The sequence below is a fragment of the Nanorana parkeri genome, unplaced genomic scaffold, assembly GCF_000935625.1.
Source record: "Nanorana parkeri isolate BGI_ZX_2015 unplaced genomic scaffold, ASM93562v1 scaffold1437, whole genome shotgun sequence".
NCBI classification, from domain to species: domain Eukaryota; kingdom Metazoa; phylum Chordata; class Amphibia; order Anura; family Dicroglossidae; genus Nanorana; species Nanorana parkeri.
Window position 1 is genome coordinate 312,321 of NW_017307705.1, and position 25,034 is coordinate 337,354.

General features: G+C 44.2%; 2 protein-coding genes across 4 annotated transcripts in view; one reads left to right on the top strand and one right to left on the bottom strand.

Moving 5' to 3' along the window:
• Nucleotides 1–5,275, top strand: part of OC90 (otoconin 90) — a 67,429-nt gene extending 62,154 nt beyond the window's left edge. The window contains exons 16-18 of the mRNA XM_018569976.1: nt 1,251–1,422; nt 2,625–2,731; nt 4,950–5,275. Coding sequence (XP_018425478.1) covers nt 1,251–1,422; nt 2,625–2,731; nt 4,950–5,275 — 605 coding nt within the window. The remainder of the gene's footprint in view (nt 1–1,250; nt 1,423–2,624; nt 2,732–4,949) is intronic.
• A 15,165-nt stretch (nt 5,276–20,440) lies between these two features.
• Nucleotides 20,441–25,034, bottom strand: part of EFR3A (EFR3 homolog A) — a 77,240-nt gene continuing 72,646 nt past the window's right edge. For 2 of the 3 annotated variants that reach the window (XM_018569978.1, XM_018569980.1), the window contains 3 exons: nt 23,175–23,278; nt 22,545–22,594; nt 20,441–20,727 (listed from right to left, as the gene is read on the bottom strand). In XM_018569978.1, the coding sequence (XP_018425480.1) occupies nt 20,622–20,727; nt 22,545–22,594; nt 23,175–23,278 (260 nt within the window). In that variant the 3' untranslated portion in view covers nt 20,441–20,621. Of the gene's footprint in view, nt 20,728–22,544; nt 22,595–23,174; nt 23,279–24,701; nt 24,705–25,034 lie in introns of all 3 variants that reach the window. The other variant, XM_018569979.1, reaches the window with a different exon arrangement.

Genomic DNA, 25,034 nt, shown 5'->3' on the forward strand with positions numbered 1-25,034 from the left:
CCATCTTGGTGATGGACGCCGGCAGAGAGAGGAGGGGACAGGCATCCGGCGGGATAAGGTATGCCGCCGGGTCCCCTCCTCTCCCCTGATACTGTCGGGCGTTCAGTCCGTGACCGAGCGCCTGACTTTTCAGAGGGGGGTGACACCAAAATGACCCCTCCAATGGTGTCACCCCGGTGCGGGCCGCACCCCCCGCACACCCCTTGTGACGCCACTGTGTTACGCGCATGCGCAGGAGGTGAGGGTTGCTGACGCGTTGCCTCCGAATCCGAAAACTTCATTTGTTTCGTCAATGTTAACGAATTTTAATGCTAATGTTTTTCATTTTCGTTTGTTTCGTCCAAAACAAATCTTTTTGCCCTGCACATGTCTAATAGAAATAGTTACATTAGTAATGTCCAATCATATACAAGATGAATATTTCTTATATTATAAATGTAATTTAATTTCATTAAAAAAGAAGCACTTGTAGGAGTATCCTGATTTGTTCAAATGTAAATGTTGTCATGTCTATGTATATGGACACACAGGGGCGACTCTAGTCTTTTTATCGCCTGGCTGGTAGTGCATGCTAAAAGGGAAGGGGGTGTTGGGGGGGCAGGGGCTCTAGGCGAAGGGGGGGAGGTGGCCTCTGCATCATTACTATGACATCACTGGTTTCGAGGAGCTGGGTGGGTCACTGGCCAGAGCGTCCCCGGTTGCTAAGAGCTTTGCGAAGAGATGTATATGGCCCATACACATCTCCCCACCCGGCTCTGGCCGGAAAGAGGGCAACAGGCACATTGTACAGCAGAACAGCCATGCCTCTCTGCCATCCCTCTACATGACCCAAATTGATCACCTGCCCACACTGACCACCAATGAAACCGGGAAATGTTCCACTGGTGGCCACCAATGGAAGAGGTCACTTCAGCCCTAACCAATTATGTTAGTGGACACCACAAACATTTTTCACTGTCTGCTTTTTTCTCTGGGTGCCAAATACTCTAGCACACCATAATCTGTATTCTTTTATTCCAAACATACTGAGCTAGATACATTTTGTGGGCTGTAGACATGTTTAGCAGGGGTTCCCCAAGACCTAAAAATTATTTCACGGGTTCCTTGGTGCTAAAAAGGTTGAGAAAGGCCGGAGTAGAGTTTAGACAACCAATATCTAGGTGCAGGCTAGAGGAGCATATACAGATCTTGTAAACAGGCACCTTAGAAGGACGCATTAAAGTTGTAATATGTTTGCTTTGTCCTTGAAGTATGCGACAGGTTTCACTTCCAGCAGCTGAAAGAGGACGGGAACACCATGGAGTTACCACTACTGGGGGAAATGTTATATTGTCTGACCGGCCGTTGCCCCCAAGAGTTTGAATCCTACGGCTGCTACTGTGGACATGAAGGCAGAGGGGACCCCAAAGACATCCTGGACAGGTACACCTTACAGATATAATACTGTCTACTTAAAGGAAACCTGTCATATGAGAAATATGGAGTTTGCTATTGCTGAACTCTTCTTTGAAAAATAATAGTTCCCTGACCTTCAAGTAGAGACTTTGGTTTTGGCAAGTGACCTGTAACAAGTACAAAGATAAGGAATGTTGACTTTTTTTGTATCCTGACTCCGATTGTTGTATTATCGATTTATCCCTTGCTGAGACCTCTATGCCTGGCCCGTATAAGCAGATGTAATCCCCGCGGACAATCCTTATTAGATAGCTGAACTCACCAAATACCTTTTCATGCACAAAATGCTTTATTGCATGCAGCAGATTACAGCAGACAACAGGATACAGCAAGGATGATAATGTTTCCAAGCTAGCATGTACATGTGGTCCTGCTATAGGCAGCCATGACACGCTAAACGACTAGTTGGAGAAGAAGGGCGGTACATTACACACAAGGGGAGGGAATTCAGAAAACATGGAACAATTACCAAAATGCCCACAAGATTGCTGTATAATAACCAGCTATTAACGGGAATGAACAAATGGCTTAAAGGAGAACTATGAGATGAGTGATTTCCACTCACCTCATAGTTCTAGCCGACCTGTGACAATGAGACTGTCACAGGTCGGCTCAGTAGATCGGGAGGTGAGCGAACACATACCAGGTTCGCTCACCTCTCGATCCTGTCACGGCTCTCTGCCGTGACAGGGGGAGGGGCTGGATTCCCCTCTTCCCGCTCCGATCTGCCAGCGCTGACTGGCGGAACGGACGGGGGAGGGGGCGGGTACAGCTGGCTCTGCCTCTAGATAGGCAGAGCCAGCTGTCACTCACACAGCTGGGCGGATTCCGTCATCTACGCCGGGATCCGCTCCGGCTGCGGCGTCTCAGTATACCGGGAGGACGCTAGTTTGTGTCCTCCCGTTACCCTAAGGAGAACTATGGGGAAAAACACTGACCCCATAGTTCTCCTTTAAGGAAAATTAACTATGTAATTCTCACTTCACATTAGTATAGGTATTTCCATAACTATGCATTGTGTCATATTTTTATGCAATTATTGTGACGGCACACTTTAATTTGATGCATATATGTTCCAGGTCTGTGTCTCAGATGGAAGCCAGATACAACCAGGGCTCTTGGCCACACAGGGTAATAACAAAGTATCTATTACTACTCTTTTTTTTTAGCTGCTGTTTCTCCCACCAATGCTGCATACAGCACCTTAGGAAGATTGGCTGCAATCCGGATAGGAACGTGCGCTCAGAGGTCATGTGCATGGACAGAAAACCGACATGTAAGTCCATTGTCACCTTTGTAAATCTTCACTTCTCTAATAATAAACCTAATAAATCGGGCAGAGGAGACCAAAGGTTACTATTAGCAGTCTATCCCTTGTAAGTAAGCAGCACAGAGCCACAAATAGTATAAAAAGTGCTGGAGAAGTGAAAGCAAGGTACATTTACCCACCCTGCCTAACCTCCTGTCCTAAAGTACCCTGTCACTCCCAGCTGCTTTCCTACCTGAGAAGGGTGACTGTGGGCCTGTGCTGTGAGCCCTCATAGATGTGAATAGAGCCATCTCAGTAGTGTCACCAGTCTAAGGAGATAGCCCAAATCTTACTGTTGGCCACCCTGTGCAGTGAGCTCTTATAGACTTGTAGTAGACTGGCTTCTGAGTGTCTTCAGTCTAGGCGGGTGGCCCTAATCTTTCCTCCAGCTTCCTCTATACAGTGAGCCCTTGTAGACCTGTATATGGTTGTCTCCTCGGTGTCTGCAGTCTGGAAAGATGGTCCTAAACTTACAGCTAGCCTCATTTTTAGGTGAGCCCCTATAGACTTGTATGGGGCTGTATCCCAAGTGTCTGTAGTACATGGAGATGACTATTAACTTATAAACCTAATTTGTGAAGTGGTCCGTCATAGACTTGAATATGACTGTCTCTTGAGTGTCTCCAGTCTAGATTAATCTTCCTAAACTCACAGCTAGCCTCATTTTTATGGCGAGCCTTCATAGACCTGTATATAGTTGTCTCCTCATTGTCATCAGTCTAGGAGATTGAATATGAACTTATAGCTGGCCTTGTAGACCTGTATGTGGTTGTTTCCTGAGTGTCCCCAGTCTAGGAGGAGGAATCTAAACTTACACCTGGCCTCATAGACTTGGATATGGCTGTCTCCTAAGTGTCTCCAGTCTAGGAAGATGGATCTAAACTTACAGCTGGCCTCATCTTTATAGTGAACCCTCAAACACCCTTATAGGGCTGTCTCGCAAGTGTTTCTAGTCCATGGAGGTGGCCATAAACTTATTGATGACCTCACCTGTGCAGTGAGCCCTCATAGACTTGTATATGACTGTCTCCTGGGTGTCTACAGTCTAGGAGGTTCAATCTTAACTTACAGGCTGGCCTCATCTTTATGGTAAGCCCTCAAAGACTTGTATATGGTTGTCTCCTGAGTGTCTACAGTCTAGGAAGGTGGATCTAAACTTAAACCTGGCCTCATGAACCTGTATATGGCTGTATCCTAAGTGTCTCCAGTCTAGGAAGATGGATCTAAACTTACAGCTATCCTCATCTTTATGGTTATCCCTCAAAGACCCTTATATGGCTGTCTCGCAAGTGTCTCTAGTCCATGGAGATGGCCATAAACTTATTGCTGACCTCACCGGTGCAGTGAGCCCTCATAGACTTGTATATGGTTGTATCCTGAGTGTCTCAAGTCTACAAAGATGAATCTAAACTTACAGCTAGCCTCGTCTTTATGGTGAGCCTTCATAGACCTGTATATGATTGTCTCCTGAGTGTCTCCAGTGTAGAAAGATGAATCTAAACTTACAGCTAGCCTCATCTTTATGGTAAGCCCTCATAGACTTATATATGACTGTCTCCTGAGTGTCTAGGTAGGAGGATGAATCTAAACTTACATCTATCCTCATCTTTATGATGAGCCCTCAAAGACCCTTATAGGGTTGTGTCACAAGTGTCTCTAGACCCATGGAGCAGTACCGAGGACATATGCCATATGTGTCATGCCTTGTATACGCCACTGTGCAGCTGAGACAGAAGGGGGTGCTAGTTTAGGTCAGGAAGGCTAGCACGGGTGGATATGTGTCCTATGTCTGAAGTACACTGCCTCTGTAAAGCTCACCACCACTCAAAATTAGACCCTGAAACCCAATTAGTTTTAGAATAAAAGTGGGGAAGAGTTACAGCCTACAGTATGTTAGGTTTTACTGATGTTCCTACTAGAGATATTTCCCTTCACTTCCTGCCTCAGTGACACCAGGACAAGAAATGAGCACAATGAGTGTCACTGGGGAAGGAAGACACAGCTATAACTATATATGTTTATATACAGATAATGAACAGGCGGTCTCTGTGCCCCTCCACCCAACATGTATTTGGGTGTGGGGGTGTCCCTTTAAGTTTCAGGGAACATACATTGTAGCTGTCAGTTGGTCCAATTGCTGAGGTTCATCTGTATGAATCACAATGTATGCTTCTGTATTTCTCAGGTGTGGGCTGGAGCATATGCGACAGGCTGCTATGCGTCTGCGACAAAGCTGCCGCGGAATGCATTGCCGCTGCGCCAGTCAACGATTCTTTGCGAGTCTTGAACAGGAGTCGGTGCCAGGGGGAGGCTCAGTCGCTGTGCAGACAAGGGAGCGAAGAGGAGAAGCCGGAGCGAGCCATTAAGACACAGTCAGAGAGCTCCAGCTCAGAAGAGAGCAGCGAAGAGCAGCGTCCAATGAGAGACATAGTGCGAGCTGGGAACTCCGGGTCATCGGTGCCCAGGGGAGGCAGGCGGACACGCTCGCTGGGTATCAGAAGGAAAAATTAGAGCAGGAGACGTACACCATGAAAATGTACATTTCAAAAATTAGATTTTTTTTTTTTTTACTGTTGTCCTGGTGCAGATAGGACGGGCAGCATTGCTTTCCATTGGTGGAGGAGTCAAATGTAATACAATATAAGGCCTTCATTTTAGCATATACAGATGGTTGTGTCCTGAGACCCCCTGTGCCTGTCATTCTAATCCTGGCGCCAATAGTGAGTCACTGAATAAGCATGCAGCCAGTGAAGTGTGAGGAATCTGAACCCACGTCTTGCATACTTGCTTTGGTCTAAAAACAAAACTCAGAATTCAGCAGAATTTAATTTTCAGATAAATTTTAAAATACATTTCCAAATAAATGTCCACATAAATAAATACATTTCCAAATACATTTTAAATAAATGTTCAAATAAATCTTCAAATACATTTTATATTCAAATAAATAATCATTTGATTTTCAAAAAAAATTATAATTTCATTTTCATTTAAACCAAAGCCAGAACTCAGTAGAATTTAATTTTCAAATACATTTTAAAAGAAAATCCCAAATAAATAAATAAATGTCCAAATAAATACATTTCCAAATACATTTTATAGTCAAATAAATAATAATTTCATTTTAATTTGAAACAAAGCTAGAATTCAGTAGAATTTCATTTTCAAATACATTTTCAAATAAATAAATTCTCAAATACATTTTTCAAATAAATCTTCTAATACATTTTATATTCAAATAAATAATAATTTCATTTAAACCAAAGCTGGAATTCAATAGCTTTTCATTTTCAAATACTTTCCAATAGTTAATGGCTTTTAAAAAAAAATAACCCTTGCAGTGGGGCCACACTGCAAGGGTTTAAGTGCTCGTTTTGGTTTAGGGGCTAAAATAAAGAATATATAGACCTGCATTAGACGTGATAATGTCGGCGGCGGTGGTAATTTGACTGGCTGAACCCAGGGAAGAAGAGGCTGTGGGGAACGGTCTAGCAGCCAGGCAGGAAGAAGGATCAGGAGCACTTAAGAAGAACAAAATTTGTATTAACCATTGCAGGGGGGCCCCCCCCAGCCCCCCCCCCCCTGCACTGCAAGGGTTAACTGCTCATTTTGGTCTAGGGAGGAAAATAACAAAGTTATACTCACCTGATGCTTCAAGCTGGCCGGCTGTGACAGCGCTCCCTCCTGTCTCCTCCTCTGCAGTGATGGAAGGTCCCTCAGCGTCCTCACATCCTATACACTGTGTATAGAATGTGATTGCTCGGGGACCTTACACCTCTGCAGTGAAGGGGAGCCTGGATTGAAGGGCCCGTCTAAGAGCAAGCTGGCTCCTAGGGTCAGGTCAGTATAACTTTATTTTTACTCTCTAGACCAAAACGAGCAGGGGTAGGGGTGAGATTGGTAAACTGCAACATATTACATTTTGTTCTTGGGTTTCGATCTGTTTAACTCCATTGTACGGTCGATGTATCCTTCTGCAGCTCCTCAGGATGAAGGACTCTGGAGAATACATAGGAGGCGCTCCAGAGCTGACACTCAACCAATGTACTTATCAGGAATTCTACCAATGTGGACTGTTCCTTTAAGTGAATGTTGTAACACAGAGAAGGTTGATGTCATGTATGAGCACAGGATGCTGCATGTCCATCTCAGCTCCAGTGAGACGCTTTTGTAATGATTCTAGAAATCTTTGTTTATATAGTCATGTGATCTCCAATCTTGACAGATCGTTTGTAAGATTTTCATTTTGTTTGTGAATTGAACGTCTCTGGAGCCATCGGAAAAATGTAAATATTTTTTGATGCAAACATTTCATAAAGACCTTTTACTAAACAGTGCTTTGACTGCTAAAATGTTTGTTTTTTTTGACACACGATTTGCATCCGACTCCAGCCAATGTGGTTCCAAAAGTGTGTGGAAGGGTTGGAACTGCTCTTAAAGCTGAAACCTAATCTGCTTACATTTTGCCTTGCCTGGTTCCCCCCCATTAACATACTAATAAAGTTTTAAAATACAACCTTTTTGTTTTCATTACATACCGTATTTTGGACCTAGCAATGTCACTAGGTCTACTAGGACCTGGCTGGTGGGAGGGGCTGGCAGGTGGGAGGGGCTGGCAGGTGGGGGGAGCTGGCAGGGTGCTGTACATAGCTTCCTGAAAACATCACAGCACCCTGACTCAGTACTGCTCTCTAGAGCCCTCAGCCCTGATGCAAGTAGTGGGTGGGTTCTTGGGAGGAGCTATGCAAATATAATGTCTTAATGGGTGGATGGCAGTCTGGAAGAGTGGGCATTCCGAGGCAGGCTGTATTTGCATGCAGATCATCCACATGTGATGCTGAAATCCCAATGGTTGAAAGAAATGAAATGCAATAAATGAAAGGGGTGGGCAATGGTCAGTCAGGCTGGGGAGGAAAGAACTAGATTATGCTTAACATCCTCCTGCTAGGAAATGAGGGGGGCTCTATCTGACTTGCTGCAGCTTCTAATGCACATTGTGCGCAGTGAAATCAGACTAAGCTTTACTTTTGACTGCTGTATGTGCCTTCTCGGCCTTTTGGCTAAGATCAAGTGTAGTATCTGTTCTTATCAGATAAAGCGCAAGAGATTCCTCCATCTACGCTAAACTGTGTGGATGGAGGAATCTCCCGCTTGGGCCAAGCTTCAGTATCTTGCTAGTTGGCCCCTATGGCTTTCAAAAGACCTGAATGATCTGATTGGGTGCTGGCATGGTTCAGGTGTTTTGAGAGCCGGATGGGCCGACTAGCCAGACACTGAAGCTTGGCCCAGTGGGAGATTCCTCCATCCACACAGTTTAGCGTAGCTGGAGGAATCTCTTGCGCTTTTTCCATCTGACCCTAGAAAATCTGCAGACAATCTAGAGGTGTATGGCCAGCTTTACTCCTAGCTTTGAGGGGGGGGGGGGGATTTCTCTTTGCTTCCTGTGCTGTTTGACAGAGGTGTATGGCCAGCTTTAGGCTCTAACAGTCTATAAGAGTGGTGACCATATTGATAGATTTAGGTATCCGAAGGCTGATGTCATATGGGCGACTTGGGACACATCACTTATAAGAATTGTCCCTCGCCGACCCCACTGACAAATCTCACTAGAGAGGGTGCAGACATCTTGCCGGCTGGATAGGACTGGATTCATTCCTCACTGCATATGGGTCATGCTGGCTCGCAGAATTACTAAGAGACTGCTGAACAGCTTCTATGGAATTAAACCCTTCCGAAGCCCGAAGAGTCCAATGGGTCCATATTCCGTACCCTTCTCTCCATTTTAAGTGGAAACGCATCTTCCGGTTATTGGATTATCTGCTGGGTCTCCTCTCTCCAAGAACTCCAGAGGGCAATGCTGGAGCCTGGGAACACAATGACCAGCAGTGCACTAGGCTCAGGTTGAAGGTGGTCCAGAAAACAAGGACAATGGTAACTATAAAGGGCATTGCCTGAGTGGCAGGCCGCTGTTCAAAATGAAAACTGGGGGGTGAAAACCAGAGACAATCAAAAGGCTGTGCTACCGAAGAGTTCAAACCCAAAATGTTATGTGTGATTGAACATTGGAATTCATACATTATATCATTGGCCAGATTGAAGGTTCAGGCATTTTTAACTCTTCATAGCCCATTACTGCTTCATGCTATAATTTCCTGCTCTCAAACTCCAGTGCTCTACGCTGACATGGATCAGTAACAGCACTACACATCTCTGAGGACACTTGTGATGAGGGATGTGACTGAGGAATAGAGGGGGCATGTCTGACCGGGTCTGTGTAGTGCTGGAAAATAGAGGGGGGCGTGTCTGATCTATTATAGCCTCCACGCTCCTCTGCTGCCCATACTCTGCACTAGTATACCTTCCTCACTCCTCTCCTGCCCATACTACTCACTGATACGGCCTTCACACTCCTCTCCTGCAGATATAGTATTGCCCACCATCATACCCTGCACACTCCTCTCCTGTACATGCTGCCCGCTGTCATACCCTCCACACATCTCTCATGCACATCCTACTCATTGTCATACACCTCTACACTCCTCTCCTGCACACACTGCCCACTGTCATACCCTTTAAATTCCTCTCCTGCACATACTGCCCAGTTATATCCTCCACGCTCCTCTGCTGCCCATAATCTGCACTAGTATACCTTCCTCACTCCTCTCCTGCCCATACTACTCACTGATACGCCCTCCACACTCCTCTCCTGCACATATAGTATTGCCCACCATCATACCCTGCACACTCCTCTCATGCACATACTGCCCGCTGTCATACCCTCCACACTCCTCTCATGCATATCCTGCCCACCTTCACACCCTCCTCCCTGTACATGCTGCCCACTGTCATACTCTCCACACACCTCTCATGCACATCCTGCCCACTGTCATACCCTCCACACTCCTCTCATGCACATCCTGCCCCCTGTCATACCCTCTGCAGTTCTCTCCTGCAACAGATACACTTTTACTACTGTATAGCTCTTTGTTGTGATTTAACAGATCAGCCTTTACCATTATCTGAGGTTCAGAATTGCAATCCATGGTTCCATACTTCACTGGCGCCCATTAAAAAGGAAAACATTATACAGGACACAGGAAACCAAAGCTCGTGTTTCATTGCTTTAATTTAGATTACACAGTGCGATCATGAAATGACTTTTCAATTCTATAAAACACATTAAAAAAAAAGCACAAAGCAATTTCCAGATACTAACAAACATTTTCAACATTTTTTCGGAACTTAAACATTTTAACAACAAAGAAATTAAAACACATTTTCATACTTAAAAGAATCTACAACCGTACGGCTATAAAACAAACAAAACACAGTAGTTACCCTTAAATATAAGAGAACACACACGCAGATAAAATAGAGACTTCTGGTCTGGCAACGATTGCAGTTTTTTATTTTTGCCTTCCAAGAACACAGATTGTGACTAGCTAGGCGGGACCACAGTGGTCGCAGTTTTGTTTGGGCGCTAAAGGAATCAGAGGCCCAGTTTGAATGTCCCCGTTCCCTTTTCTTCACTTTTGTTTGGACCTCCCATGGATTAGAAAGACGAGTGCCATGTTATAGGTCTTCACCCATGTACACAATAACAGAGTACTTGATGACCTAACCCTGGATGCACATTGCGCAGCTTGGAGTGTCTCTGTATGATGAATGCTGAAACAATGAGAAAAAGCACAGCGAGTTCTGAAGTGTTAATAAAAGATTCTCAGTGTGTTACTGATGTCTCCAGGTGTTTGTGGAGAGCCAATGTTTACAGATACCCTCAGTAGTAGATGCTCAGCGTTAGGAGTATCTCTGTACATTGAGGATGCCTCCCAGTGTTGGGCACAGCATTATGAGCAGATCTGAATGGAGGATGCTGAAAACAGTATGAGCATCTTTTTACATACTCACCATTCTTTATAAATTGGATGTAAGCAGTTCAGAATGATTTGCATCTCTGTACAGCGGGTGCTCCCATTGCTACGAGCGTCTCTGTACAGCGAGTGCTCTCATTGTTACAGGCGTCTCTGTACAGCGGGTGCTCTCATTGTTACAGGCGCCTCTGTACAGCGGGTGCTCTCATTGTTACAGGCGTCTCTGTACAGCGGGTGCCCTCATTGTTACAGGCCTCTCTGTACAGCGGGTGCTCTCATTGTTACAGGCCTCTCTGTACAGCGGGTGCCCTCATTGTTTTAAATATCTGTATATTGTTGACTAAAGCACCAATGGCCTTGTCACACAGCACCAGAGATGATCTGTCGGATCATCAACATTTCCCATGTTTAGTTCCCTCCATGACAGCATAGGATTAAAGTGATTGTTTACAGTGATGCAGTTTGATGCAAAGTGAAGAATCACATTAACCTTGGTTTTGGGGTTGAAGGCCAGGGGATAGGAGGCAACTGCAGTACTGCATTACAGGATAGCTAGATGTGCAAGACATCCAGGAACATAACAAAACGTTCAAACTATAAAAAAGAAAATAAAAAACTTACACATACATAAAATTCATGATGGTAACAGCACAACTTTATCTTTGTATCCTTGACATAAATTAAAGCTTAATGAGCACATCACCTCCACCCATTACAAAATGAACTGAATAAAACCTTCAGCATTAGAGGCCTGTATATGGTGCTATGTATATAAGATGAGAGGACTGGCATGACCAAGTCTGAAAATTAGGCCCATACACTTACTTTAAAGGAACACTAAACTCAGGAGTTCAATCTTAATAGTTAACATTGTAGATCCTCAAATCATCTCTGAATTGGTGCTGTCCTTCCTTCTAGAGGGTGGATACTTTTGTTCCCCATGGTCAATGTGTGTGTTGTAAAGCAGTCACTGCTCCAGTGATGGACTACAATCTCAATACAAATTAGTGAACTGAACATGAGATTGTAATCCATCACGGGAGCGAGCTAGGAGCAGTGACTACTTTACAACACACACAGGGACCATGAGAAACAATAGTAGCCCCCCTCCAGAAGGAAGGACAGTGTCAGCACCAATTCAGAGATGATTGGAGGATCTACAGCCGAGTGATACACAATTTTTTATAAATAGTTAAAGGTACTTGAATGCATTTTTAGGCTTTAACGCTAGAGTTTAGGGTCACTTTAAATTGCACCTGTGGTGCTTTAGAAAGGATATGCTGTATAGGAGGCAGAAAGGCAAGGTAGACATTGTCCTTATTCTCACTTTCATGGGTTTTGGGCATGTTAAAGAAGTGATGTCAAACTGTGGCTCTTGTACTGACAAAGCCGCTCCCGCCAACACTACGGCCTGTCCCTTATAACGAAACCGGACCGCTTTCTGTTGTGGTTGCTGTGCTTGGTTGTGACACTTGCAGCAATCCCAGCCTTCAATCAGCACCCCATAACATTCCTGTAACACCAAACACACATGAACTAACCTTTGCTATGCTAACAGGCAACACAGGTCTACAGTAGATCCATCTGACCATCTTAGGTACTTTGTGATGCTATAGAAAAACACTTACTTGCCACATCTTTGATGCAAAACACACGTTGAGTTCAGTGGTAACATACAAAAAAAAACCGCAACTAAAATGCACTGCACCTTCTAAGGTTTACCAAAACCTCCATTAGAAGTATCAATTACAGCGGCTGCACCTCCAATCTCCCTTCTTCACAGCATCATTTTTACTTAAAGGAGAACTATGAGGTGAGTGCTTTTCACTCACCTTATAGTTCTAGCCGACCTGTGACAAGGAGACTGTCACAGGTCGGCTCAGTAGATCGGGAGGTGAGCGAACACATACCGGCGTTCGCTCACCTCTCCATCCTGTCACAGATCTCTGCCGTGACAGGGGAGGGGCGGAACGGACGGGGCGGGTACAGCTGGCTTTGCCTCTAGATAGGCAGAGCCAGCTGTCACCTACGCAGCTGGGCGGATCCAGACATAATTGTTGGGATCCGCTTCAGCTGCGGCATCTCAGTATACCGCGAGCTGTAGGGTGACGGGAGGACGCTAGTTTGTGTCCTCCCGTGACCCTTAGGAGAACTATGGGGAAAAGCCCTGACCCCATAGTTTTCCTTTAAAGCCCAGTTCAACCTCCAGCCAAAACACAAAAAAAGTGTACAAATTTTACAGTTCATTTTTTCCTTTTAGAAAGCAGCCACAACCAGAGTATACAAGCCTGTCCCCTGCCAGCATGCTGCAGAGAAGGACCCTTGCTCTGTGTGGAAGCAGTGGTCTCTCTGCAGATATCGATCATACCCCTGTTGATTTAAAGCAGGGGTAGCCAAACTCTGGCCCTCCAGCTGTGGTGGAACTACAAATCCCATGGGGCATTGCAAGATTCTGACAGCCACAGACATGACTGCCGGAGAGAGATGCATCATGGGATTTGTAGTTTCGCCACAGCTGGAGGTCCGGAGTTTGGCTACCCCTGATTTAAAGCTTTAAACAGCTCTCCATTGATAGTCCCTGTTGATTGGAGTACTAGTGTGCTGGCTCTCAGAGGGTGTCTCGGACCTCTGCAAAGAGACCACTGCTTTCAAACAAAGAGCAAGGGTCCTTCTCTGCAGCATGCTGGCAGGGAAAAGGCTTTTCTACTCAGAGAGTAGCAGCTTTCTAGAGAAAACTAACTGTAAGGCTTTGCACACCTTTTGTTTTAAAGCACTTGGAATGTATTCATCCGATTTAAACATTGGGCTTCAATGACCGGTGCTCTTTAAATAGTAAAACGTGTCCATGTGAAGCATTACACTTATTGCTCTTTAATTCCACGTGGTTTCAAGATTTGTGGCATCTCACACAAAACCCAACTAAAGGAAACAAAAACAATACATGATGGCAAATTAATAATAATAAGTGCTATTCACAGTACAATCATATGTGAAATAAAGCTCCTCCCCCTTTCTTACAATTACAGGGCTGTGAATGTATCTGCTCTGCAAATGGTATTTAGGGCCTGCCTAGAATAAAGTATCCACCATACAGGAATTGGTCTAACTCTGGCTGTTGCTATGCACGATTTCCAGACACCCCTGTGCATGAGTTAAGAGAGTATGAATTGTAATATTTTTCTTTTGTTGCAAATTGCCCAATCCGTGTGCATCTTGCGTGTCCAATTTATAAAACAAGCCGAGTTAGAATACTCATTGACACAGCTCATGGTGTCCATAATGTTCCACCATGGCAGCCAAAGCCCCGACTGCATCCCAGCTCAGTGAGGCTGGAAGCTCTAAACCTTCCTTGAGAACATTACATTCTTCTAGGACTATGACTGTTGCAGGAAGGACGTGGAACTGAAGTTTTCCCACTGCCTTAGGTTACAGCCCAAGCAAAGCTTTTTACAGTCCTCTACCCATGCATGGTATGATTGGTCACCGACTGTTACTTGCAAATGCCTTAAAGTGACATTACAGTCAAAAAAAGTGCCCCCCCCCGCAATTTGCTGCTTTAAGGACTTGCCTTAAATGATGCCTCTTGATCCGATCATCATCTTCTTTCCAGTAGTTTTCTGGAGTCTCTCCAGCACTGGTGCCGGTCTCTGATCCAGCGCTGACTGCTGTGTCTTCTGTGTCCCATGGCGTCTGCATTGACTTACCCAGTGTCTCTCCTCTTCTCCCGGCCGCAGATCTCTACTGCGCATGCCCAAAGATCCTTCACTGCCGCTCGAGAATCTTCAGAAGTCTGTGATAGCATAGCCGAGTAACAGCCATGCCCCTGACCACAAGGGTTCTCACACAAACTTGTATTGCAAAGGAAGACAGGCATACCTGATTACAAAGTGCACTGGGTCTAGGGTCTTGTTCACAGTCTTCAGCTTGTACAAGAGCAGTGAGTACAGCATGCGGTGTTGAAGCCTTCAAAATGCCAATTAGGGAAACACAGATCTTAATGAGAGCACTGACTGTGACTTTAAACAAGCTGCTAGCAGGCTTTGCTAAGCTGCAGCAACACTTGAAGATTGCTAAAAGCCTTCTGGCAGTTTAAAGTCACAGCACTCCAATTAGGATCTGGGCTTAACCTCCCCAAACTGGAACTAAAAAGTTCTGTAAAGGATTCAAACTGCTCTTATATAGGCTGAAGCCCGTGTGCAAGCTTAACTATGGTACCTCATGGACTACATGGTCATATTTATATAGTCTGCACAACTGCAGTAACAGTAAGGTCAAGGTATGACTTTAAATACGGGGGTTGTTTGTACAATGGCTACTTGACTGAAAGTCAATCTCTGTGACTTCAACCAGGTTTAAAGCAGGGGTAGCAAACCTCCGGCCCTCCAGCTGTGGTGAAACGACAAACCCCATGATGAATCTCTCTTCGGGAGTCATGTCTGTGGCTGTGAGAATCTTACAATGCCTCATGGGATTTGTAGTTCCACCACAGCTGGAGGGCCGGAGGTTTGCTACCCCTGTTTTAAAGGGAAGTGGGCACCACCAGACTCTGCTGGAGGCCTTTCTGCCCTTTTTTACACCCATAAAGTAACAAGACCGGTCATGAATACCAGATACAAAGCTGACAATTCACTGCCCTACCTAATATAATCACATTGTTTGAGAATGGTCAGGAAATGACAGAGGCGGCCATTTTTAGGATTGCCGTGAATTTGGCAAGCATGACGATTGTTGATTTACTGGCAACATGAGAAGCCTCTAAAGGCTCTGGTAATCTCTCTGTTCTTGTGAAGCCCGAGTGATGTCACCGGTACCTCAAAATTTGATAGGCCGTCTCAAAGCCACAGTAATACCACCGGAAAATGGTGAAGAATCATCCCTAGCCACATAATGGCTGCATGGAGATGAAGTGAGCTCTTTACTTCTAGACAAAAACAGCAGCAACACGTTATCACGGAGGGCGAACATGTATGTTCTACACACATGGTGTAAATAGAATGAGCTTTGTATAGAAAATATACTTAACCCTTCTAGGCAATGAAGAGCTGGAAACTATCATATTAACATTCTTTAAGCTAAAATGTATAAAAAACGTATAATTTTCTAAGTCGGCATACAGGTCTACTACGAATGGAGTGTACGCGGTACAGAAAGCGCAGAAAGACTAACGGCACTTGGCAAAAAGGTATAGCGTTCACGGACGAGAAGTGCAAGTGAAACACGGCTGAGAAAATATCGCGGTGCCAAGCCAGCTCACAATATTACTTGCTAGGCCACGGGTGTATCAGGGTGGAATGCGCTACAATGCTGCGCTTTGCCTACAATGCGTCTTGAGAACTGATCCTGTTGCCCATTACAACTGCTGTATAAATCTCCCTTTTACTCTCCCATACTGCACTGGCGTAATCTGGTTGCTATGGAACACACAATTTGCATTAAATAAAGGTGTTATATAGCGCCGGTTGTGTCCGTGTCAACCTAGCACATCGAGAGAAGACACGGCGCATTAAGGAGGTGTAAAAACAAAACATGAAAATGCGTTCTTCACATGATCGCATAGCCTGTCCACATTGGACATGTTATATGAATTACAAAAATGTGCAAAGATATACCTATGATATAAGATATACTTTAGGGCTTGTTCATGCCATTGTCTTTGAATTGCATTTTCCCGCACACCGCCATGCTTGTATGGTGTGAACAGGACACATAGAAAGCAATTGTTTTCTATGTGCTCTGTGCACACCAAAGATATAAAGTGGTGTACAGAAGTACACAGCTCAATGGACACGGTATGAGCAAGCCCTTCATCTTTTTCTTTTTTTGACAAGCGCACATATTGGACAGACCCAGGGGAGTTGGCCATTTTGTGAGGTGCAGCCTCATGGCTTGTGTATGATACGTCTGACGGGAGAGGGGCTTCCTCAGCTTACAAAATGGCTTCTGCTGTTGGGTACAGATCACAGGTACACTTTAAAGCTAGGCTATTTACATCTCACAGAAACACAGTGTTTCGGTATCCTCTTCGCTGCACATAAAACATTTTAATCTAGAATGGTTCTTTGCTTGGCTGGCATCAGTTTATTTAATGTATATCTGCAAGAGGAAGGTGGTACAGGGATGTAGAAAATGTTCTTGTCCATACCTGTGATACCTCAATTCACTTTGATAGCTGGACTGCAAGTGGTCCCAGGACCAGCTCTATCTATGGGGAGCTTCCAACACCTAGGCCAAGGTCCAGGCAAGTGGTTGGGGGGTGCAGGGCCATTTGTTTTACACTCTTTCCCTTAAGTGAATCAGGAGTGTCTGACACAGTGATTGGGGAACATGGTTGTAAGTTTCCCTTCCCTTTACTCCTTCATTTTCAGTGTTCCCATTTTAGAAGTTTTATAGTGGAAGTTATTGTATTTGAGGGAAAAAAACAAAAAGTTCCACTTATAATAAGCTAACTTGATGGAAAAAAATAACAAATCTTGTAAACATCCCTTGGTGATGCCGACACCCCCAACTTTCACCTAAAGTGCCATCTGCGTACCATTAATTCAATTCTGTTTATTCTATGATTAAAAAAAATAGTATATATTCTTAAAGGTTCTTTAGGAAAGAGAAAGCTTCCACTCTTGGAAGGGAGCCCAGCTCATTAATTTCCATTGGTGAGCCAAGAAATGTTGTAAACATTGCTCCTTTATCTGAAACCATACATGCTGAGATGGGCCGGTTACTAGAGGAGGTGCAGCCATAGACATTCAGAGAACTCAATAGACATCTAAAGCTATATCATGTTTTAATGTAACTGGACGTGTCTGTATCATGTTCCCCTGTGTTCTTGTATTTTTGTACTTTTGTATATTGCAAAATCGGAATAAAATCTTATTATTTAAAAAAAATGTTTTAATGTAACTACAACAATGTAATTTATTTTATTGTGGAAGAGCCATCCAATTGTCTGCTCCATATGCTAAATTCCACCAATACCAGACGCCTCAGCAAACTGAACATTTCTGAAATTTGTTTTGGGCACAGTTCTTATCCTAAAACCACTCGTGACATAGTCCACCCTGAGTGACTAAGGTCTGATTCTCCCTATACATTGAGTGTGACCATCCACCAAAAGAAAGACCTGCATGGAGACAGAGATATTCTCTGCACAGGTTCATACAATTTTGATGGTTTACTGCAGCCTTGCCCAACCATTTTACCCCAGAGGATCCCTTGAAATAATTTTCAGGCTTCGGGAAACCCCACTAACATTGATTAATTGTGGTCAGAGGGAAAATGCCCCCCCTTTATAGTGGTGGTCAAAATGCCACCCTTACAGACAGCTAAAAAGATCATTGGCTGGCTCTTCCAAGTGGTGCTGGGCACCGAATTATGCAATCACCATTAAATGGGAGGGTCAATCAGCCACAGCTAATGGAACCCCTAGAAACCTCTGGAGGAACCTCGGTTGAGAATGGCGAGTTTACTGCAACCTACCCAATGTGAGTATTATTCTACTCTCCTTTCCTATATGTGCCTATGGAAAAAACAAAAAAAATACAGTATATTAGTGCTCTCCTGTCTCTCTCCCCACTTCCCTTGTTCTCCGTTTCTTCTGTGAGCAACAATAATACAGAAATATCTAAGGTAGCAGCAACACAACCCAAAACCAATCCAGCACAGCTAGTTTCAGAGGACTGGGATGTCACACACCCCCCCGCTTTCACAAAGAAGTTAATGAGCTGAAGGCTATAAAATGATTGAATTGCTTCTGCATGTAGGTGGACAATGCTCATCTCTTTCCTTTAGAATCGCAATAGTGCAAAACTGACAAACATTCCTCTGATATTCTCTCAAGATACAGGAGTATAACAGTGTTTAGTCACTGTACAAATGAGGTAACATAGATCTGTATGATCAATAAAGGGTCCAAGATTTTATACCTATCTACAGACATGCCCATGCACAGATTTGTCCTTGACAGAGACAAGCAAGTCACTTTCTCGATCACCAAACCTGCCTCGGCATTTGAAAGAGAAATATGTGACCAGCCTCAGGAAAGCCAAACAGCCAGAGATATGCGCTTCGCTTACCAGCGTCTGATTTTTAAACCACTTACACATCTCTACAGCTGCTAATCACAATGCTCAAGCAATGATGCATTACAGCAATCTCAAGAGAGATTCTGCCAGAAGCCACTGCAGTCTAAGGATAGACATAAGCCCTACAGGGGGCATCAGAAAGTTCCTGGTGCATCAGATTACATGCAGCTTGCTTGTTCTGGGTCTCTCTGAGATCTTGTCATCATTATCTGCCGTAGGGGAAAAACCAAGTTCAAATAGTTCCAGCCAGGACTAGTGATTACTCTCATTATTCCTTGCATAACCCAAACTATCACTATCAGAAATAAAAGTTAAAAAAAAGTGCGTATTCAGCCTGCCATGGCCCATTTATTCCCAAACAGTAAGAACTGCTGTATCAATTCTGCATACAGTGGGGAACGACTTCTGTTGAGCTTTTATGTTAAATTAGCCCATGAGCGTTCACCCAAAATAGAAATATTGGCTTCACTTCATTAATAAGGTCATTACTTTCCTATCTAAATTCCACCCCTCCTTGCGGTAAGCTCCACCTACTGCAGCTCTGTCCAATGAGAGTGCCCCTGTGGCTATTGAGGGGAGTCATTCTCGATAGGGCTGCAGGTGGCAGATGGAGCTCCACAGGTAGATATTCGAAGCAAACTGCAACCTCATTCAGATGGATGAACAGAAAAGGATCTTGCGTTACATTTTAAAAAGCATTGCAATTGTGATCACTCGATCACGGCTGCAAAGCTCAGGCTTCTGCACAATTTTCATACAGGCAGAGCTCCGTACAGAGTTTCAGTTGAGAGATGGGGGAAGGTCCTTGCTCTAGGTAGATGCGGTAGAGCTGTCCATATTCCCGCATCTACCTAGAGCGAGGGCTGCTGTATGAGGTGATCTAAAAGAAAACTATGGGGCAACCATTTTATCCCATAGTTCTCTTAAGGGTCACGGGAGGACATATACTAACATTCTCCCGTGACCCAAAGCTCAGTACATAGCGGGCTATTGCTCACTATATACCGAGATCGTCGCAGCCGGGACGGATCCCGACAATGCTGTCGAGATCCACCCAGCTGGCTGATCTAGAGGCAGAGCCAGCTTTGCCCGCCCCCTCCCCCGTTCCTCTATTTAAAGCGCTGGAGGATCGGAGAGGGGAACCCTGCGGGGAGCGGTGACTGCCAGTCACGGCTCTCTGCAGGGAGATGATCGGAAAGTGAGCGAGCGACGGTATGTGTTCGCTAACTTCCCGATCTATAGAGCCGATGTGTGACAGTTTTATTGTCACAGGTCGGCTCGAACTATGAGGATAAGTGAAAATCGATCACCTCATACTTCTCCTTTAATGCAGTTTGAAGTCCTGCTGTCCTTCCCCCATCTCTCCTAACTGAAACTCTGTACCTCAGTACGAGCTCTGCCTGGGAGAGAATGTGCAGAAGCCTGATCTTTGCAGCTGTGATCGAGTGATCACAATTGCAATGTTTTCCAGGCTTGAATGCAAATATGAAAGAAATGCATTTTTTATATATATTATTAATTATACATTTCTTTAATTTTTGCAAAAGGTGAACTGATCCTTTAAAGCAGCGGACAGATCCCCTTTATTACAAACTGGAAGCCAAAAAAGCAGCATCATACTATGCCCTTCAACAAGCTAGAACTACAGCTCATGGTCATGTTTCTTGGCTTCTACATCATACAGTAATAATACAGATTGTGAGCATTCTATCTTTTAGTGGTTCACGTTTTGGTATCTGTAGGAAACAGTCCTAATCATTCAAGTAATCCAAATCTCAGCTGGCTATGTAACAGTTATAAGTCCCTGCCTTATGGATCTGATGGAGTGTCTGAATACTGAGAAGCTGAACTAACTCTAAAACACCAGCAGCTGCAGGAGCCCCGGATGGACGGACCGGGACCTGCGGCTTAGTAAACGCAAAGATCTGGGAATTTCATCTCATACACTGGAATGGAATGGTACTGGGCGTGTCCCGCCGTGATGGTTATTGTTCCCGAAGGGCTGGGTGGGGGCCTGAAACAAAACCAAAACAAAAAAAAGTTTTATTAGAACAGAATTTGAAAACTTTTTTTTCCACTTTTGGATAAAGTATGAAAGGGTTAGAAGCTCTGTCAGCTTTTAATTTATGGAACATCTATATCAGGAGGTGCTGGATATGACTTGTCCGTAAGTCCATGGTTGTAGAAAGTCAATTGAGATCATTTAAAGAGCAATAGGTCCGGTGATGCCACCCTCAACAACAACAGAATGCCTCTTATCTCAGGGACTCAAAATGTAAGCTCCACAAGCTAAATATCTAATGAAAGCACCAGACTAAATTATTTTATACACAAATATTAAAATATTTTGTAATCATAGTACTTTGGTCTGACTTTTTACACAAGGTTTTTATTTCACTTTGTGTTTGTGCTGGACAGATCCACTCTCTCTATTTGTTCATTGTGTCTCACTGTTGATCATTGTGACCAGGACTTTACGTGAGGACAAATGCAAATGCCGTCAAGGGTCACATGAGGTTAATACTTCCCCCTCAAGTTTTGAAGAGAAAGCTACCTGATGGTGGCACAGGTAGCCTTCCTTATTTGAGTTTGTGATTCCTACAATGTTAAAAACTAGGAAGTTTATTGCTCGCAAGGGATATCATTGGACTTGGAAGATATACTTCACTTGGCGCAAGTCTTGGCGCTACCACCCCAGGAGTTTCTCTGTGGGACAAATCCTCTCCTTCCTGCTGCTGAATCTTGACTAGCGTAAGGCTCTACACATGATCAAGGGTCAGGTTTCTGCCACTTCAATTCTATTTGGAGACTATTCTTTCTCTTACTTTCTCTCGCTCTTTCATTAAGACCTTGGTACACGGGATCTCACATGCAGCTCCCTCAATCTTTTTGGGTTCTGAATCTAGTTCTCTTTGTGTTTCAGAAGCTACCGCTTGAACCCACTAGAGACATTCCTATCTCTACTCAGCCACTGGGTGGTGTTTCCCGTAGCCATGACCTCTTTGGGGCCAGTGAACTGGCAGCCCTATCCTGCATGAAACCTTTCTGGTTTTGCATAGGGACAAGGTAGTGTTTAGGCCCAGAACTTCCTTCTTGCTGAAGGTATTTTCTGCCTGTCACCTCAACATTGACATTGTTCTTCCATCCCTCTGCCCAGCTCCAGTTCACCAAACTGAAATGTCCTTCCATTGTCTAGATTAGATATGGATTGTGAGAGTATACCTCTGCCTCTTTCAGAAAGAATGATTCCAGGATGGACACTAAGAGGGTGCACCGGCTTCTCCAAGCTTATGGTCTCAAGAATCGGGTTCCACCCTTTCCTGTCAAGACATACTCTATTAGATCTGTTAGCGCTTATTGGTCTTTTTGCTTTCAATCAATTGTTTCTCAGATTTGCAAGGCTGCCTCCTGTTCATATGTTCTCAAAGCTCTAAAGGTGGATGTTTCTGCCTAATCTGATGCCAGCTGAGGGCATAAGGTCCTTCAAGTAGCTTTTTGAGCCGCAGGCAGTGCCCAATTCAGTTTTGTGTCCTGGGTCTCTCAGTGTTTGCCATGTTGCCCACCCCTGATTTGGACTGCTTTAAGACATCCCAAAAGTTAAGACTTCTTGGGTCTCTCAATGGACAAGAAAGCAAACAGTAGTTTTGTACTCACTGTAAGGTCAGTTGTTAGAAAAAACTATTGTAGTGCATTCTGTTTTTATTATTGTTTTCCACAAACACAGTTTGCATTAATTTTCAAGGGCATACGTTTTTAAACAAAACCAGCAATTCCACAATATTAACAGGAACTATTTGGAAAAGGATTCGGCAATGGGCTTCAAAGTGTTACCTTATGGTCAGCTCCAGTATCTGGGCCAGCTTGTCATGTAGCATGTTAGCCTGTGCACAAAGAAAAAAGGATTAGACACAATCACATGACAAAGTCTACTAGAGGACAGGTGAGGCTCTCACAATAGCTATATGCTTTGTCCTTTCATTTGTAAGTATATATCATGTCTCAAAAGAGTGACTTCTCTAATCTAATCCAATTCAGTAACCACAGGGTTTTTTTTTTTACACCAACCCTGTTAAATAAAAAGTTTAATAGGAGTCAACAGGCATCGCACTACTCCATGTTTAGAGCATTGTGATAAATACACCAATAAATAATGATTTTCAGAAGACAGAGATCCACATATATGAAGTTATATCTGTTCTCCGCAAGAATTATATATAACCAGTTCTGGCTCCAGAGTCATTTTTTTGGTGTCCCTTCAAAATACTTCTACCTCTGTGGAAGGCAAGTGTAACTTTATCATGGCTCTTGATACTTCATCAAGTTCCCAAAAGTTGTGCCAGCATTTGCTAGAAAGCACCTAGTCTGTTCTGTGTGTGGGTGTAAATGGCGTTGCACTAATAAAGTAATATTGGCTCCACGGCCACCCTGAACTGAAGGAACAGGTCAGCGGTACAGACTCACTTTGGATTCACACTGTGCAGCAATTTCCTCAAATGGTGCTTTCTGGAACTTTTCTATGACCAGGCGTCTCTTCTCTTTTTCCTGCTCTTCCATTCCCGTATTCTCTGGAAGAGACATAAAAACATGATATAGCAAAGACTCCACTTTTTATATACCTAGGCTTCAATATTTTCTAAAATGTGTTTAGTGAAAGATTCTGATTTCACAGTTGAGAGAATCTCTTTACTCAGACCATGCTGCTTCTGCATTGCTACAAATACTCAGACATGTATATACAGTGTGTATATATAGCCAACAGACTTTTATTGTTTTTTTTAGTGGGGAAGGATCCGAACCCGTCAGGTTATTACTGCAGTGTGTACCTGCTGGGGAGATTCACCCTCTCTATTTGTCCTGGTGACTATGGTCACTGTGGAGGAGAGTGATGGTTAACCCTTTCATGACTCAGGCCTTTTTTTCATTTTCTGCACCCATGTTATATCTCTAATTTTAGGCCTGAAAATTACTTAAAACCCCCAAACATTATATATTTTCTGAATGCCAAGACCCTATAGAATAAAATGGTGGTAGTTGCAAATTTTTATGTTGCGCAATATTAGCGCAACTCCTTATTAAACCCCAACATTTAGTGAAAAATTTAATTAAATGCCCCAAAACACAACAAAATACCCATTTTTTAAATGACATATAAAAGATGAGGTTACAACGAGTAAAACGATACCCAACATGCATAGGTTACAAATTGCGTGCGTCCGTGAAACGGCGAAAAACTGCAGTACCCCAAAAAGTCAATAGAAGACGCTTTAAAAGCCCCCACAGGTCATCAATTTAGAGATACCCCAAAATACTGGCCCTAGAATTATTGCTCTCACTCCGGCGTGCGCGGCGATACCCAACATGTGTAGCGCGTTCGTCGTTTTCATACGTAGGTGCACCCAACGCGTGTTTACGTGGCGACGCGCGTCCTCACGGGGGACTTTTACATTTTGTTTTTTATATTTTTTCTTTTTCTTTGACTGCTATCACATAGGGGGGCTTACAAGCCCCCCCATGTGATAGCAGATGGTGGTGACAGGTACTCTTTAAGGTGATGCTGGGGGTCCAAAAGACCCCCAGTGTCAGCTTTACACTGGAAATAAGCTATTGAAGTGCAGATCGCACTTCAATAGCTTATAGCTGGGCTGCAGGAGCCCAGAACTGACAGCCCAGGGACCGGAAGTGATGCAATCTGTCGGCTTTACAAGTTTAAACAGAGTCCCGGCGAGTCTGTTTAAACAGCCCCGATGCTGGCGACAGTCACGAAGGGGTTAATCTTCAAATCTTACAGTTGTCACCAGAACAAGTGGTGAGGGCAAATCTTCCAACTGGGATGCCTGATCAGGTCACAATTGCATAAGAGGGGAATTACACTCACTTTGGTTGTCACTTGCTTTCTGTTGCATCTCCAGGATGGGAAGTTAACGGAACCACAGGATACAAAACGGCAAATAATAATCTGGCAAATGTTTCCACCATTATCCACACTACCCACTTAAGGGAGAACTATGGGGTGAGGTTTTTTTTCCATAGTCCTCTTTTGGGTCACGGGAGGACATATACTACGTCCGATATATGCCGAGAGCGCTGCAGCTGGGACGGATCCCGACAATACTGTTGAGATCCACCCAGTCGGCTGATTGACAGCTGCCTCTGCCTATCCAGAGGCAAATCCAGCTATGCCCGCCCCCTCCCCTTTCTGTTCCTCCAGTCAGCGCTGGACGATTGGCGAGGGGGGAATCTCTGCAGGGAGCAGTGACGGAGAGTCTGCAGGGAGATGATTGGGAAGTGAGCGTATCGGCGGTATGATTTTGCTCACTTGCC